Source organism: Podarcis muralis, chromosome 4, assembly GCF_964188315.1.
Source record: "Podarcis muralis chromosome 4, rPodMur119.hap1.1, whole genome shotgun sequence".
NCBI classification, from domain to species: domain Eukaryota; kingdom Metazoa; phylum Chordata; class Lepidosauria; order Squamata; family Lacertidae; genus Podarcis; species Podarcis muralis.
The window spans coordinates 16032688-16050942 of record NC_135658.1 but is presented as its reverse complement, the minus strand read 5'-3'; the positions used below and the strand labels follow the sequence as shown (position 1 = coordinate 16050942).

General features: G+C 42.1%; 1 protein-coding gene across 1 annotated transcript; it reads left to right on the top strand.

The window, feature by feature from the left end:
- Nucleotides 1-2640: 2640 nt before the first annotated feature.
- On the top strand, nt 2641-18220 carry CHORDC1 (cysteine and histidine rich domain containing 1). Its single transcript, XM_028726036.2, has 11 exons — nt 2641-2838; nt 9333-9382; nt 9933-9989; nt 11220-11380; nt 13049-13149; nt 13433-13491; nt 14709-14779; nt 14898-15003; nt 15604-15723; nt 16125-16187; nt 17043-18220. Exons 1-11 carry the CDS (start codon nt 2775-2777, stop codon nt 17193-17195), a joined length of 1005 nt encoding a protein of 334 aa, XP_028581869.1. The 5' UTR covers nt 2641-2774; the 3' UTR covers nt 17196-18220.
- The last annotated feature ends 35 nt before the right edge of the window (nt 18221-18255 follow it).

Here is an 18255-nt window from a genome sequence, read left to right as displayed (position 1 = left end):
TGCAAAGTTGTTCTGGGATGAAATGAGGGAGAACGACATACACCTTGAGTTCCTTAGAGGAAAAGGTGGGATATAAATTCAATGAATAAAATTGTACCCCATCCTTTTTTCTAGAGGGCAAAAGCAGTCCAGTGATCCACATGAACTAGGATCACAACCTAGAGCATACTAGCACTCTCCTGAGGCTGCAAAGAGCAAGGGAAAACGGATCTTGGAGGCCATGCTTTCTCTCAAGGAAACTTACTGTCTATTGTCGTTGTCCTCTGATGCATCCAAAGAAACCCAGGCTTCCTTGAAAACTTTGATGAATGTCACTCATCGAAACAGATCATTCTGCTTCTAGCTCCACCAAGGAGCTAGAAAATTTTCAACAGGGCGACATCTGGCTTCACCCGATAGCTCTTGGCCCAGACATTTGAATCCGCAAAGGCTTCGCTGAGCTAATTATCCCAAACCTGCCGCTTTGCTGGGAACACATCATTTCACGAGCAAAATAAAATATGCCTTTTTAAGAAAAGAAAAGCCAAGGCCTTTTTGCGTGCGCATACTTGTGCGGTATCAAAGAAGCAAATTAATTTTTTTTTTTGCTTAGAAAAAGGGGGGAGAGGGTTGGAAGCTTAAGACAGTTTAACATCACAGATGGTTCTCTCTACAGGAGACTCCAACACAGATATTTTGTGTGTTAAGTAAGAATTCATGAAAATATAAGCCTTTATGGATTTCTGTGATCACTTCACAGCTGTGGATTTAAAGTGTTCTGTTTATGGGGAGATCTAAGGGTATTTTCTTTGTCCATCGAGTTTTGAAAACTTAAGATGCAGGATAGTCCAATGGGGTTTTTGAAGATTCGAGGTGGAGAGAATTGACTTTGATTTTCTGTATTGTTGGTCTTTGACACCTTGACTCAAAGATAGACTGCAGAAGGTACTGTCAACCCCATTTTCCTTCTTTGCTTAGAGCTCCCTCCCCTCCCCACCCCCTTTTTTTAAAGAGACAGACAGAGAATGAAGGAAAAACAAAGGAGGACAAAGGTCTCTTTTGAGAGAAAGAATTTAAGCAAAGGCAGCTTTTGTCACTCCTGCATGACTGACAGCTGGAACACGCCCAAATTCCTATTGACTGCACAATTTTTAAAGGTAGAGAAGCCTTAGTGTTATCCCTTGTAACAGCCTTCCCTAACCTGGCATGTTAGAACTACAGTTAGCACTGGATATGGAACAACTGATTGGTTCAAAACTGGGAAAGGAGTACGGCAAGGCTGTATATTGTCTCCCTGCTTATTTAACTTATATGCAGAACTCATCATGCGAAAGGCTGGGCTGGATGAATCCCAAGCCGGAATTAAGATCGCCTGAAGAAATATCAACAACCTCAGATATGCAGATGACACAACCTTGATGGCAGAAAGTGAGGAGGAATTAAAGAACCTTTCAATGACGGTGAAAGAGGAGAACGCAAAATATGGTCTGAAGCTCAACATCAAAAAAACGAAGATCATGGTCACTGGTCCCATCACCTCCTGGCAAATAGAAGGGGAAGAAATGGAGGCAGTGAGAGATTTTACTTTCTTGGGCTCCATGATCACTGCAGATGGTGACAGCAGCCACGAAATTAAAAGACGCCTGCTTCTTGGGAGAAAAGCAATGACAAACCTAGAGAGCATCTTAAAAAGCAGAGACATCACCTTGCCAACAAAGGTCCGTATAGTTAAAGCCATGGTTTTCCCAGTAGTGATGTATGGAAGTGAGAGCTGGACCATAAAGAAGGCTGATCGCCGAAGAATTGATGCTTGTGAATTATGGTGCTGGAGGAGACTCTTGAGAGTCCCATGGACTGCAAGAAGAACAAACCTATCAATTCTGAAGGAAATCAGCCCTGAGTGCTCACTGGAAGGACAGATCCTGAAGCTGAGGCTCCAATACTTTGGCCACCTCATGAGAAGAGAAGACTCCCTGGAAAAGACGCTGATACTGGGAAAGATTGAGGGCACAAGGAGAAGGGGACGACAGAGGACGAGATGGTTGGACAGTGTTCTCCAAGCTACCAGCATGAGTTTGACCAAACTGCGGGAGGCAGTGGAAGAAAGAAGTGCCTGGCATGCTCTGGTCCAGAGGGTCACGAAGAGTCGGACACGACTAAACGACTAAGCAACAATATAAGCAGGTTGGCTGAACCCTTCAGTTCAGTTCAGTTCTGTTCTGGCCTGTGAATAAACAGCTGTTTGAAGAATCGCTTTGTCGTCTGATATGTTTTAACCACAACTTAACATGCACCATTCCAAATAAACTGATCCGGTCAGAACAAATACATATAAATATCTGCAGCGCCAGTTACCGTATTTCCATCGAACCTGCGCCTCTTTTTTTTAAAAAAAAAAAAAGTCCCGCCATCCAATCATTGCCGTTCCAACGACTCTGCCCTCAGACGCTCACGCAATACTTAAGCCCCGCCCCCAAACCGCCCCCGCTCTCTCACACGCCACCTACCTCACCCCGCACTGCGCATGTGCGTTTCCCGCGCCGCCGTTCCGCCTCCCCCCCCCAACAGTCTACCTTTCCTCGCGCCGGCCGAAGCGCCCTGCGCGTGCGCCCTGAGCATTCCCTCCTCCGAAGTTTCGCGAAGGGTCCCCCCCTCCCTCGCCGAAGCTTCCGCCCGGCTTTTTCCGGAAAGAGCGCGCGAGAGCCTCTTCCTTTCCCGTGTCAGCTCAGCGGCGGCTTCTCCTCGGCTCCCTCTCCGCTCGCAACCGCCGGCTCCTTCCTCGTCGCTTCTCGGCCATGGCTCTGCTGTGCTACAACCGGGGCTGCGGGCAGCGCTTCGACCCCGAGGCCAACGTGGGCGGTGAGGAATAATGGGATATTACTCTACTATAATGGTATTTTAAGCTTTTCTGCTCTCCACTCCGCCCTCACAACCACCCCGTGAGGTAGGCCAGGCTGAGAGAGTGGCTGGCCCAAGAAGGCCATGCGAGGGAGTGTGGCGTAGTGGTTAGAGCAGTCTCGCGCTCTCTCCCTTCACACATCCTCATCCCGTTGCATATACTCAGTGTGTGTGTGTTTATATTGTATTATATATTATTTTCTAAGGAGGGGGGGGGCTATGCAGAGCTCTCCCCTCTTGACTGGCCTAAGGTCATTCAGGGGAGTGTGGCGTAGTGGTTAGAGCAGTCTTGCTCTCTCTCCCTACACACAACGTGTGTCTTCATCCCGTTGTGTGTATATATGTGTGTGTGTGTGTGTGTGTGTGTGTTGTATTCTGTTATATATTATCTTTTCTCTAAGGAACTCAAGGTTGGGGGCTACACAGATCTCCCCCCCTCTTGATTTCATACTCATAACAACCCCGTGAGGTGGGCCAGGCTAAGAGAGAGGGAGAGAGGAGTGACAGGCCTGAGGCCATGTGAGGGAGTGTAGCCTAGTGGTTAGAGCAGTCTCGCGCTCTCTCCCTACACACGTCCTCATCCCGTTGCATATACTCCCTCTCTGTGTGTGTTTATATTGTATTATATATTATTCTCTAAGGAGCTGGGGGGGGCTATGCAGAGCTCCCCCCCCTCTTGACTATCCTAAGGTCATTCAGGGGAGTGTGGCGTAGTGGTTAGAGCAGTCTTGCTCTCTCTCCCTACACACGTGTGTCTTCATCCCGTTGTGTGTGTATATATGTGTGTGTGTGTTGTATTCTGTTATATCTTTTCTCTAAGGAGCTCAAGGTCGGGAGCTGCACAGATCTCTCCTCCCCCCCCCCCCTTGATTTCATACTCACAACAACCCCGTGAGGTGGGCCAGGCTAAGAGAGAGGGAGAGAGGAGTGACAAGCCTGAGGCCATGCAAGGGAGTGTTGCAGCCTCATGCACCTATGCATGTCTTCACCCCCTATTCTATACTTTATAGATATGTGTTTTGTTCATATCCTATCTTTTCTCCAAGGAGCTCAAGGTGGCCTACATACATTCCTTCCCTTCCCTTGATTCTACCATCAAAACAAGTGGTTAGAGGAGTCTTTGTCTCTTTCTCTCCCCCCCCCCCCATGAGTCCTCACCCTCCATGGCTGGAATCCCAGCTTCTGTTAGTCCTGGCCAGCATGAGCGGCAGCCCAGGAATGAGGGGAAATTGAGTGTCCTGTTAGGACCAGGTAGATCCAGGGTCAGCTTCTCCCCTCGTCATCACCTCCCAGATGGGTGGCATATAAATATATTATTATTATTATTATTATTATTATTATTATTATTATTATTATTATTATTATTTATTATTATGAAGCTCATTGGGTGACCATGGAGCATAGGAAGCTGCCTTAAATTGGAACAGACAATTGGGCCATTTAGCTCAGTATCATCTGCACTGACTGCCAGCAGCTCTCCAGGGTTTCAAAGAGGAAATTTTCCCAGCCCAACCTGGAGATGCCAGAGGGACTGTGGGACTGTCCAAAGCAGGTGCTCTACCGCTAAGCTATGGGCCAGTCACATAAATACACGTGTGTGTTTGTGTGTGTATGCGCACACGTAGATTAGAACGAGGGGGATCCAGGTTCAAATCCTATTTTTTCAGCCATGAAGTTCATCACTTCAGCTACTTCACAAGATTGTTGTGAGTATAAAAGAGTGTTGAGCTATTTATGCCCACTCTGTGGAGGAAGACTGAGATGTGAATGAAGTAATGTAGGCGTGGGGAACTTATGGCCCACCAACTTCCCTGGTCATTGGCCATGTTGGCTGGAACTGATAATGGAGTTGGGAGCCCAGCAGGGTCTGAAGGGCAGTAGGTTGGGCAATGTATTCCAGTACAGTGGTACCTTGGGTTACAAACACTTCGGGTTACAGACTCCGCTAACCCGGAAGTAGTACCTCGGGTTAAGAACGTTGCCCCATTATGAGAACAAAAATCGTGCGGCGGTGGCGCAGCAGCAGCGGGAGGCCCCATTAGCTAAAGTGGTACCCCAGGTTAAGAAACGGACCTCTGAAACGAATTAAATTTGCAACCAGAGGTACCACTGTATTGTATCTCTTTTGGATTATTTCCTAATACTGTATAGTGATAGGGCTACTTGGAAAGTGTGTTTGTTTATGTACTACTTGCACACTCTTCTTTCCCCATAGCATCATGGTTATAAATGTAACATATGTATGTGTAAAAGACCTATAGAAGAAATACTTGTTAGACACACAATTGACACTAAATTGTATTAGAATAATATGTTCCTCCTCTCCCATATCACGTAGGTTGAACTAAGATACAGCAGGTGCTCTGTGCTGCTTATCAGCAACATTGTTCAAATACTTCTGTGGGAACAAGACAGTTTCTGAGGGCTTTAAGTCAACAATAGAGAAGACCCTGCATCAGTTGTTTTGTCCTCTCCTGGCATGGATAATGTTTTGTGCTTGTTTTGGGAACATCATGTTTTGTTGCCATGCACTGATACTGGTCTTGAGTTACAAAGCAACATTAAGTTATCTTGGGAGATGAGCCTTAGTAGCACATGTGATACAAATGCCCATGCAGAATGCAGAGTCCTGGGGTGCAAGCGGGGGAGTGCCGTTCAAGTGGTGTTTTAAAAATAACAGATCTATGATTTCACCCTGGAAACTTCCAGCATACAACCCTGAGAGGTGGTATCACAATATGGCATTATACTAACATAGCGAAACACATACAGTACTCCATACTTCCTGAATTGAGCAGGGAGCTGGGTGGGCCAGAGGGCTTACAACCCACCTAGCCTCCAAATCTGATTCTATGATCTTACCATGACAAGCTTAAACTGTAAATTTGGTCTAGCGGGTGGGAACAATGAAGTAAGAGGGGGCAACCATAATAAACTAGTGGAGAGGGAGGAATGGACGAATGACAGGGTGACTGCAAGTAAATGCAGTTACACATATGGGCTCCTTTAGTGGGGAATGAGGACTGAGAAGTTGAAACTAGTGACTTCATGTAAGGAGTGGTTTTGAAGCAGGGTGGAGCTGTGTAAATCAGGTGTAGGGAATCTTTGGCCCTCTGGATCATGGGTAGGCAAACTAAGGCCCGGGGGCCGGATCCGGCCCAATTGCCTTCTAAATCCAGCCCATGGACGATCCAGAAATCAGCGTGTTTTTACATGAGTAGAATGTGTCCTTTTATTGAAAATGCATCTCTGGGTTATTTGTGGGGCCTGTCTGGTGTTTTTACATAAGTACAATGTGTGCTTTTATTGAAAATGCATCTCTGGGTTATTTGTGGGGCATAAGAATTCATTCTCCCCCCCCCCCCCCCGAAAAAGTACAGTCTGGCCCCCCACAAGGTCTGAGGGACAGTGGACCGGCCCCCGGCTGAAAAAGTTTGTTGATCCCTGCTCTAGATGTTGCTGCACTACAACTCCCATTATCCCTGGCCATTGGCCATGCTTGCTGGGGCCAGTGGGAGTTATTGCAACTACTGGTGGGTGAAAGGTAACCACGCCTGACATGAGTGATCTGGCATTACTGAAAAGAGCAGAAGAAGGAAGAGTTGAGTGTGGATATGAATGTGGTCCCACTGTGAAGAAATCCAAACATTTCATCTTTGCAATTCTCAGCACCTTTGAGACTCCTGTTAGTCATTAGAATAATTACATGTGTGGCACCTGCAATTTGCTTATTTTTTCCATCTAGACTGGTACACCCATAGTAATTCAGATGTTCTACTGTAGATACTGATCAGCAACTTTTTCACTTCAAAGAGCTCAGTGTTAGGACTAAGAATGTCAGTAGCATGTTCAGTATTGTAAAAAAAAAAATGCTGCTTAATTTATTTTATATTATATTTAATGTTTTGAGGTTTGATTGCACTGGGCATACTGTTTATCATAACAGGATAAGACGTCTTGAACTTGGAAGCAACTGGGTCTGTGCTACGTATGATAGAACTGTAAGCAAGTTAATGCTTCTTATTTGGAACAAGTATATAATAGAACTGGCATTTCGACTTCTTCTGAATTTACCGGTATATATTCTACTAAGCATGGGGATTCTGTTGTCAGAATGGCTTCACAATTTATATGAGTCCCAGAAAGCAAATAATGCCCGTTTTTCACTTGTATTCTGGCATTTAGTAACTCATCTGGTCCTGCTGCTAAGACAGCAGATCTGTACCCACTAAGCTGGTATTACATTGTGGTCTGGATGGTGAGAAAGGCATCATATGAATATACTGTCATTAGTAAAAGATTCTGTTAGTACTTTTGTTTGACTGGCAAGCTTAGAAAGAAAGATATGTTGAAGTTAGACTGTGGAAGATTTTTAATTGCATCAGCAGACTGCTTCTGAAGTGGTCTACTTCTTGGATGGGGAAAGGTCTGGATATGTCAGGTGTTTTGCTGGAATAGAAACTTAATGTTTAAGGTGCCTTACTTTGATGTGAAGTTGAGATGCTGTATTGTGTTTCCTGTTGAGGAATAAGTGCTTGCCGTGCATCACCTGAACTGTACCTGAACTACTACTGCCTGGTTAGTGGGCACAAGTTCTTATTTATAATTACTTACACCCCACTTTTCAGGATGCAAATCCTGCAAGGGGGTGGGGTAAGAAATGACTAACAGGTAAGAAAGAGAGAGACAGACCATTTCCTCTTTCTCCTCACTCCACAAAGTATGCTTTGCCTAGACATTTCAGGCAAGTATTTTAGTGTTGGATTGTGGAACTTTATATATAAATTGTGGGTTTCAAAACTGCCCTATGTTTATTTGGTTACTTGTTCTGGGAAAGTGTTATGTAGCTCCTTGAAACTTGTTTGCACGCTTAAGAAGTGGTACATGAGTCCATTGCAAACACTTAAGCTGGAATCCAAAGACCTACTTTAGGCATGTCACATGATTTGGGCACACCTGGTAGGATCTCATCTTTTAAATGCCCTTCTCCTTTGAAATCCCCATCAGTTACAAGTAGAGTGCTTAAAGAAATACAAGTCCAAAACACTCCACTTGAATCCTAGCCGTGACCTCTTTCTTGTATGGTACTCATGTTTCAATTGTATGTGATATAGGCAGTGCCAGTGGAGCTGGGTCATAGAATCATATAATTATAGAGTTGGAAGGGATCCTGGGGGTCTCATCTAGTCCAACCCCCTTCAATGCAGGGATCTCAACTGAAGCATCCATGGCAGATGGTAATTTAACCTCTCCTTAAAACCTCTGGTGATGGAGTGTCCACCACATCCTGGAAGAGTCCTTCCACTATCTAACAGCTCTTACCTTCAGAAAGTTCTTCCTGATGTTTAGTTGGAATCTCCATTCTTATAACTTGAAGCCATTTGTTCAGGTCCTACCTTCCAGAGTAGGAGAAGTTGCTCCGTCTTTCATGTGACAGCCCTTTAGATATTTGAAGCTGTCCTATCTGCTTCTTAATAGGGTAATCATACCTAATTCCCTCAACCATACCTCATAAAGCTTGGTTTCCAGACCCTTGATCATCTTGGTTGTCCTCTTCTATACACATTCCAGATTGTCAGTATCCTCCTCAAATTGTGGAGTCCAGAACTGGACACAGTATTCCAGGTGTGGTCTGACCAAGGCAGAATAGAGTGGTACAATTACTTCCCTTGACACTATACTTCTGTTGTTGCAGCCTAGAGTAGCTTTAGCATTCCCCCCCTGTAGCTTCACATTGTTGATTCATGTTCATATTGTGGTCTGCTATTTGTGCTGCTGGTTCTTTCAGCCTAAGTTTAAAACCTTGTATTTGTCCCATGAAATTCATTTTGTTAGTTTGGGCCCAGTTCTCCAATCTGTTAAGGTCATATTGAAACCAGTTCAGTATTCGGCGGTATTGGATACCTGTCCACCCATCCCCTACCCCCAGTTTGGTGTCATCGGCAGAATTGAGCATCTCCTCAATTCCTTCATCCAATTAATTTATAAAGATGCTGAACAACAACAGGCCCAGGACAGAATCCTGTGGCACTCCACTTGTCCCTTTTTTCAAGGATGGTGAGGAACCATTAATGAGCACTCTTTGGATTTGGTCATTCAATCCAACTACAAATCCACCTAATAGTTTAGGCTGGGTATTTCTACTTATTAAAATGTATATTTAATTTTATGCCTCAATTCATTTCTGGATTTTATAGATAACATGTCATCCAGGAAAGCACACAAACGTCCAAAGGGAGTATTTTGTAACAACCGCTTGTGTTTCCTGAATTCTTTGTTCTGTTTCCAACTGAAAAAGTGTTCCGTGTGCTGCTACATGATATTGAGCCTTGATGAATATGAAAATATTGACAGCAATCACAAGACTGATTAACTTACTTTGCTAAATATAACCTGTAGCTTTAGGGATGGTATCACTGCTGTCCTCTGCTAATCCTTTTTTCTCCTTCTTTTAGAGTCCTGTACCTATCACCCAGGAGTACCAGTCTTTCATGATGCTCTTAAAGTAGGTGTACAAACATAATTGTTGAAAAGCTTTCCAAAACTTCAACTAAATCATGCTCATGGCAATATTTCAATTCCCTTCGTGACCTTTGATGTATCAATCTGCTTGAGTTTGGTGGAATGCCCACTTTTTTCTTGAAATAAAAGATTTACCCTGTTTAGTTATTATAGAAACATATGCTGTTCCAGGCAGCAGTGATCACTTGAATGCATTGTGTTAAACACGTTCCAGGTCTCTATTGAACCTTACGCTACAGTACATCTCTCCCAAAGTATGTTGGTGACACTTGTTATTGCGTATTGCTGGATACCGGGGTTGGAATGTTTAGTAAGTTTTTATTGCTTTTTAACAAAGTGATGATTATCACTTTATCTAAAAATAACATGTCTTGGGAATTTGAAAGATTGGGCCCTACATTGCTGTACCAGCTGTTGAATAATTTATGGTCTTTTCGTGTAGCTTTGTTATCTCACATTGGGGAAACATTCACTTTTTTCTCCTTAGTTGTTTTTGATGTTAAGATGGTAAATTCATGGCTTGTATCTTACAGGGCTGGTCATGCTGTAAAAGAAGGACAACAGACTTTTCTGACTTCTTAAGCATTGCGGTATGTATTAATAATTTGTAATGGTTGTATTTTACTACAAATGAAAAATTGAAAGTTGCTCATTTGAGGGGGTGGGAATCCCTTAGAACAGGAATGGGCAACATGTGGCCTTCCAGTTGTTGCTAGACTCTGGCTCACATTTTAGCTTAGACCAGGCATAGGCAAACTCAGCCCTCCAGCTGTTTTGGGACTACAACTCCCATCATCCCTGACCACTGGTCCTGTTAGCTAGGGATGATGGGAGTTGTAGGCCAAAAACATCTGGAGGGCCGAGTTTGCCTATGCCTGGCTTAGACTGTAGTCAACAGCAGTCAAAAACAGGTTGCCCTAGACACACTTAGAAAAATCAGGTTCTAAAAACCTGCATTTGCTTGTAGCTTCACCTGTAGATGTTGTACAACTGTTTGCCACTGACATGGAGTGTTCAAATCAGCTGCCTTCAAGTGAAGAAAGTGTGTGTCTTCTCTGCAGGTGTTTCAATTATTTCTTGACATTTTGATTATAAAAGTGAGGCCTGAATCAAAAGTTGTAGTGTGTGCAGTGTGTGTGCCAGCCATGCCATTTTCCAGGTTACTCCATTTCATTTCTCTCCCTAACATTCTGTTCCAAGGTCACCGTGCATGCTTAGTCCTCACTAGGCTCTTTGGTTTTTCCCCTAAATATTTTGTTGTGCTTCCCTGAACCTGCTGCTTCCCTCTTACACATGAATGCTACTGTTTGGGCTAGATAATGATTGACAGTGGAATAATTGAATCTGCTATTACTTTGTATGATTCTAATAAGTATGGAAGACCTTTAAAACCATGTGTGTGTGCTGAGCTTGTCTGAGGCATGGGGCAGGAGTCTTGTTCCTGGTGTAAATCCGACAGGTCCTCTGGCCAGCTTAGCCCTCTGAGGCTTGGGGCGAGTGTACCTCTCTGCACTGCCCCCTGCACAGGCCTGCATGTAATAACATGAAAGATGGTAGGTTGCTGCATTTGAGAAACTGATGGGAGGAAGTTGATCTGAATGTTTGTACTTAACCCTAGTATTTACTTCTAAATATTAAGCGCTGAAGTGGCAGAATTAGCTTAAGAAAATTGCATTGTTAGAGCTGAATATGCAGCCAACATTAGGTACTGTACTAGTATACATACATGTTTTTATGCGCTATAAGCTGCCCAGAGTGGCTTGGGAAACCCAGCCAGATGGGCGGGGTATAAATAATAACATTATTATTGTTGTTATCAGGGCTGTACAAAGGGCTTCCATAATAGTGAGAAGCCCCCTGAACCTGTCAAACCTGAAGTCAAAACTACCTCTGAGCGAAAGGAGTTAGCTGACCTGAAGCCTAAATTTCAAGAACACATAATTCAGGCACCAAAGCCTGTGGAAGCAATACAGAGGCCAAGGTATTGTCCTGAGAGCGGGCATTTGTGCCAAATTACTATCTATCTATCTTACATATATATGCCCCATTTTCCAGCGTTTTGGGAGTGGATATATAATGTTAAAACCTGCTTTATGTGTATATTTTGCAGTTGAGCAGCTTCAGGATGCAGTCAGAAGGTGCCTTGTTTCTGTGACCAAATATCAGGCAAAGGAAAAAAGCGCTTCTTGTCTCTGGGGGGAATAGTATGCATCCAGTAGTGATGAAACTCTTGAGTCAGATGGCAAAGCTTCTTTAAACCATGTATAGGAGAGCAGAGCCATTTCTCTTCCTCCAGAGCCTGAGCATCCTTTGCTGGGTCTTGGGGCTTATTCCTCTTCTCTGGGACTGGAATTGGTTTGCTGTTTTTAGAGTTTGCATGGATGAAAGTCATGGGAAATGGAAAGAGAACAACTATAGCTTACCGAATAAGCATAAGCTTTTCGTAATGGAAGTTCCCATTCTATCCCAGGCACCTCCAGTTAAAGGACCTGGAGGCAAGAGTGCGAAAGGTACTGGAGAGCCACTCCTTGTCAGGCTAGATAGTATTGGGCTTGAGGGGCCAGTCATACAAGCTACTATAAGGTAGCTTACTGTGTTCATATGAAAGTTCTCGATGAAAAATTCCAGAAAAGTACTTTTCAACCTTTTCAGACCCTGGGGTACACCTTTAGTCAGATCCAAATTATAATCCCTGTTTTTTCATTTACAGTGGTAACTTGATTTAAGACCGTAATCAGTTCCGGAAGTCCGGTCTTAAAACAAAGCGGACTTAAAACAAGGTGTGCTTTCCCATAGAAAGTAATTGAAAATGGATTGATCTGTTCTAGACAATGAACCCCCCCCCCCCAAAAAAAACAACAACAAACAACCCAGCAATTTAACACAAATTTTACTGTCTAACGGGACCATTGATCCATAAAAGGCAATAATCAATGTACTGTACTGTAAAATAAATAACACAGTATTGTAGATGGAAAAAAATTAACATTGTTTGAATGGGGGACTTTTATCCATTTCTGCACTCACACAATCAGCCAGTAGCTGAACTGGGTTCCCCACAGTCACAAAAACAAGTCACAAAAACGAAGTCACAAGCCACAGTCACAGGTCAGTCCCATAAAACGAAGTCACAGTCAAAAAACTGAAAAAGCCGCACAAACCAAAATGCAAAAAAAAAGAAAAGCAAAAACTAAACCTCCAAATATCATCTCTGTGTTGCGTGGATGCTCAGGACTCAACAGCTGGCAGACTCAACAGGAAGCCTCTGATTAGCAGCGAGGGACTCAATTAACAAACGAAACACACTCAACAGGAACCAGACATTGAAAAGCGACCCCTTAAACAGCAGCCGGGCCCGACTTATATCAAAAAAATGACTGAACCCGGAGTACTCATTTCTGGGTTGCAATTGGACTTAGTCCAAAACGGACTTAGAATAGACTGGACTTTAGTCAAGGTACCACTGTATTTATACACCACTTATGTGCGCATGCTGGTACAAACTACCTTGGGTCAGGCTGCAGCCTATTTATCTGTCCTAATGCACCTGTAAAATACCAGTGTTCTAGAAGACTTCATAAGTATTTTGAAACGAATTGCTTTTGTCACGTTAAAAAGTAACCCAACTTATTCCCTCTGCTTTCTTTAGCCCAGATGAGCCGATGAGTTGCTTGGAGCTGAAAGTATCTGCTTCCTTGAAGCAAGCATTAGAGAAGCTAAAGCTGTCGTCGGGAAACGAAATAAAAAAAGGTATATAGCTTGATAGGGTTCATGTTTTTACCTAATTGAGTGTGTTGTAGCTCAGTGCTAGATAGGTTCAGTGAATCTATTGCTATTATTATTGAACCCCTCCTTGGAGTTCAGAGCACTGAACATGGAAGTATCTTGTCTGTATAGCAGACGGTTCCTGAAAGATAAACAACTTGGGTAGAAAATGTCATTTGTATTCTCCTATATGCTTGAGTTCTGCTCATTTCTTTAGAAGAAAAGTGAATTCTTAAGACTTATAAAGCAAACTATTCCTGTTTTACAGAGGATGATAGTGATGAGATAAAGATTGGGACTCCATGTAAAAATGCAGGCTGTAAAAAGGTAAATTTCTCAATGTTATGGAAATGTGCCACACTTCAAACCCCCTTAGTTCCCCATCCTTTTGTAAGTTGCCGAGAACTTTTCTTTGCTGCCAAGCTTTTGCAGGGAATTAGGTGGTCTTGGATTTTAGATTTTAATGTGGCATTTATTGTATATATGCATGTATGTTGTTAACTCCTTTGATTTATTGTATGTATAGCAATATAAAAATATCTTTATAAATAAAACCAGTCAGTAAGTTATCACTACAGTACAGATCACATTACCCAATATTGCATGACATCTCTCGGCACGCACCAGTAATTATTGTAGCATATAGTTCTTGAGTACAGGTGAGGGATATTTGTATGGGCATGTGTTTTTGCACTGCCAAGAATGTGAGCTGTTACTCATTTCTTTAACAGTTATAAAGTATTGTGTAAGCTTCTACATTACACTTCCATCAGAATTTTGTCATGTGTTTGGTCAGCACTGGCACATGTAAACATTTATGGCTGTTTAACTGTTCAGACTGTTCAGAAAATCATTTAGTTTAGTCATGTAACATCAGTTAGTCTCCAGGCAACTTTCAACAAAATTAACAGCATGCAAAAAAAAATAATCTATTTAAAAACAATCATAACACAGTACAACCTCTTAGGATAGGATAACCCCAGGCATATTAATATTAGAGACTTTCCTAGGTCCAATTAAAAAGTTAGGAAATAGTCAGCAAGCGTTGTAAGACTATATTCTTCAGGCTTAGATGTTAAAACAAAAATAGCACAAAAATAGAGGGAGTTGAGGGCATGGCAGAAGAGTCCCATTGTGGGCTATGGTGCCATGGTGTAGTTTCAGAAATGTTAAAAGCGTAATTTTAGAATTAAAGGAGAAATCTCTTTCATGACTCAAAATGTTGCATGGATGGGATGGGTCATGTTATGGGTCACGTGGGAGGTGGGGGGCATTGTTACAAGTTTCTACTTAGACCCCCAAACGAAAGCTTTGGCACTGATTGGACCAGTCAACCGGAGGAAACTGAGCTACTTGATACAACCGCAGTCCTAAATTTACCTACCTGGGAGTAAGCTCCATTGAATTCTATAAACTTTTTGAGCAGGTGTGGTTGGGATTGCACTGTAAGCGGCCACCTCAGCTGTTGGGTGGAAGCTGTAAAGCAATAATCTAATGCAATGACTAGTAAAACGTTATTTGTCTGTTATTATTATTTCCCTTAGACATTTGAAGGACCACACAGCATGGAAGAAACATGTACATACCACGCAGGTGTCCCTATATTCCATGAAGGGTTAGTAGTATGTGTCTTCCTCGAATTCTCTGTTAACCATCCGCTAGCTAGGCACAATGAAACTTGAGATTAGTTTTGTTGCAGTTGTTTATATGAGTCTTTAAATCTTAATACACAGGATGAAATACTGGAGTTGCTGCAAGAGGAAAACATCAGACTTCAATACTTTCTTGTCTCAAGAGGGTTGTGCGACAGGAATACATGCATGGATTAAGAAGGATGCTGTAAGTAGCAAGGGCTGTGTTATTAATAGCTTACTATTCTTACCTGTGTTGCTAAACATTAATACACCTGCTTGGATAGGCTGACTTGTGTATGAAACTTTGAATATTTCTTTTTCCATCATTGGTCAATCAACTTGTACTTTACAACAACGACTTGAATGCAGTGAGATGACAATATCTGGACTTTGCAGAATAAAACAGAGGGCACAAAGTTTAGTGGAGCAACTAACCAGATAGAACCATAACATAGAAGTTGTGCCTCAATTAATTAAAGATCTCTTCAGAAACGTGGTTCTGTCGGTTTCTCTGTTTTTGTTTTCTTTTACCTAGGCTATATACTGTACAATGATGACAAATGCCGAAACATTGACTCGCTTTCCATCCCGTTAAAGTGAGCTTCTGGCTTCAGCCATAGAACATTGGGGGGGGGGGTGCAATAACAATGACATTGAAGGAATTGTTAAGAATCGGTATGGAAAGAGTCTTAGGATATGCCTCCGTAGGAGCCCAGTGTACTTTGGAAAAAGATAAGTAGCAAGGAAAGTATTTGCAAATGGGCTGAAACCATGATTTGTGTCTTTAACTCTTAATCGCCTACAGGAGAAAAAAGTGGTTCCATGCAGGCACGATTGGCATCAAACTGGAGGTGAAGTGACAATTTCTATTTATGCCAAGAATTCCATTCCTGAACTTAGTCACGTAGAAGCAAATAGCACGGTGGTGAGTTACCCTAATTGGCCTGTATTGTTCCCGTTTTAACTCCAAGTTCAAATTGATTGTTTAGTGTGGCAGCACCTGCATTTGGAAACTTCACTGTACTCTTGTCGGCGCCTGCTAAAAACATTCCTGTTTAGACAAGCCTACTCAGTTGCCTAGAAAGTTTAGGTAATTTTAACCTGTTTTAGCATTTTACAACTTGGATGTTTTAAAGCAGGGTTGTAAATATTTCTTGATTTTACTGTTTTTTCTTTCTTTTTCACAATCAAGCAATGTATAAATTTTATGGAATGAGTGAGTGAATGAATGAATGAAAACTTTCTGCTTTCTAGCATCACAAGCTGAAATAAATACTGCATGTTTAGCTACTACTGCTACTGCATAAACTTTTCCTTCTCTTCCAGTTAAATATCCATATTGTCTTCGAAGGTGATAAGGAATTTAATCAGAATCTGAATCTATGGGGTGTAAGTACATACATATTTGCATTCAAGTAAACTTGAAGCAGGTTCAAAATCACAGTCAGGTGCTTGTAGCAAGATTAAGTACTACAAGATATGTATATCTTGAATTTGTCCTGCTCAGAGTATATCCATTGAAATTAATGGACATGACTAACTTCTGAGTATAACTTAGTAGATAAGTAGATGCTAACTACAGAATACCTCTCATTCAATATTCTACTAATCTCAATGCAATTGAAGATACAAATCATAAAATCTACACTTTCCTTGTTCCTTTTGTATTCTGATTTACTGCAAACCTGAGGCATTTAAAATAGTCCACTTTTGTGTAAAAATAAATAAAAATCCTGGCATTGTGATGAGTAATATTAAAGCTGTTCCTGCTCCTCAGTCTTGCTGTAGTTCTATGCTTAGTTTCCGGAACATAACTTTCTGCTTTTCCGTTTTGACTGAATTAGTAAGTATCTGGTTTAGAGCAAAATGCTCTTAAGTAAATGCCAGCCCTTAAACAATTCACTGTTTCCTCAATAGCATCATAATCTCTGTGCAAAACAGCCAGGGCTGTGTGTTCAACATAGGAAGCAACTTGTATCTTGGAACATGTGTCAACGAGGCAGCACTTATTTGTTTACCTATATTCATGGGACCTTACACTTAGGCTAATTTTTCTAGTCCTACGTTACACAGGGCAATGTTTAAATTTTCTCTTACAAATAGTTACAATATTTTTTCTGGGTTATGCTTCTTTGTTTTTAAAAGCAGTTACTTTATAGCAGCAAGCTGAAAAAAACTCAATTCTGTAGTGTTAATCAGGCGTGCAGTTAAGTAGCAAACTGAAATGTACATGTCTTCTTCCAGGTGATTGATGTGAAAAGGAGTTACGTAAATATGACGGCTACAAAGATTGAGCTCACGATGAGGAAAGCTGAGCCTATGTTATGGGCAGGCTTGGAACTCCCAGTATCCAAAGTAAAACCAAAAGAGCAGCAAGAAATTGCGGCGCAAGCTTGAAATCTCAGAAGAGGCCAGTTTTTGCCCCTGGTGAAGTGGTGACTTTGCTGTTTTAATGTAACTTAATTTTCTGCATAATCACAAAAAAAGTTGCATTCCAGATTGGGTGTAGTTCTAGGCTTTTCAGTAGCACAATGTTTGTTTTGTTTGTTGTACTGGATCTTCCCCAGACGGTTAAGGCTGGTGCTCATGGAAGTGTTGTGGGTGTGAGCAGCAGTAGTTGGAACCAATAGCCACAGGCACCCGAGGAAGATGCCCTTTGCCACCTTCTCAGCACTGCCGTTGCTCGCTGGTTCTCTCCCCCTGACAAGTCTCTGTTTTTAACACCAGAAAAGGGCTGAGGAAGTTGTTTGTTTATTCCTCCCTATTGTAGGGCAGTGTTTTATTTGCTTAAGGCTGTGTTCTATTGTGAGTACTCTGTCACGGGTGCTTACTGGCAGTGCGTAGGGCCAGGCTCAGCGTTCACGACCTAATACAGCTGTCAGTTTTGGCAGCTGCTGCAGCAATCAACCCTGGACCACGACTTTTATTTTTAGAATTCCAAAGCTGTACGTGCATCCTGGTTCAGCATCGACATACGTTCATATTGTGGTCCACACTGTGTTAAGATTTCCTCAGTGCTTGAAATGTTACTCAGCCAAGTCACCACTTCAGCAGCCTGTGCTTTTTAATTGTTTTGCCTTGAAAAGAATTGATTCTGTGTAATAATGCAACTACTCGCTTTAAATTATAGCATGAGGATTAAAAAGATATATATATACAACAGTGGTTAAGTTAAATAAGTTTTTCCATATTGCGGCCGTGAATTTCATTTGTATAGGGAAACTGGAAAAAGTAGGTGTCTGGAACACCTTAAAAAAAAAAAATCAAGGTTCTTTTTTTAAAAAACAAAAACCAACTTCTTTTCCTAGTGTTTTTCCCCCTGCATGGATGTGTGTTTAATTTTTGTTGATGAAGAACATTTGTTAAAGGTCTCATCCCTTCAGGCCTTTTTATAAATTTATGGAATAAACAGTTAACCTGGAGCTGGTTTCATTCAGTTTCTGATTTCTACTGTGTG

Coding starts and splice junctions, on each gene's coding strand:
- CHORDC1 (XM_028726036.2), top strand. CDS start 2,775: ATGGCTCTGCTGTGCTACAACCGGGGCTGCGGGCAGCGCTTCGACCCC. Junction 9,383..9,932: donor TCTTTCATGATGCTCTTAAA/GTAGGTGTACAA, acceptor TGTATCTTACAG/GGCTGGTCATGCTGTAAAAG. Junction 13,150..13,432: donor GGGAAACGAAATAAAAAAAG/GTATATAGCTTG, acceptor CCTGTTTTACAG/AGGATGATAGTGATGAGATA.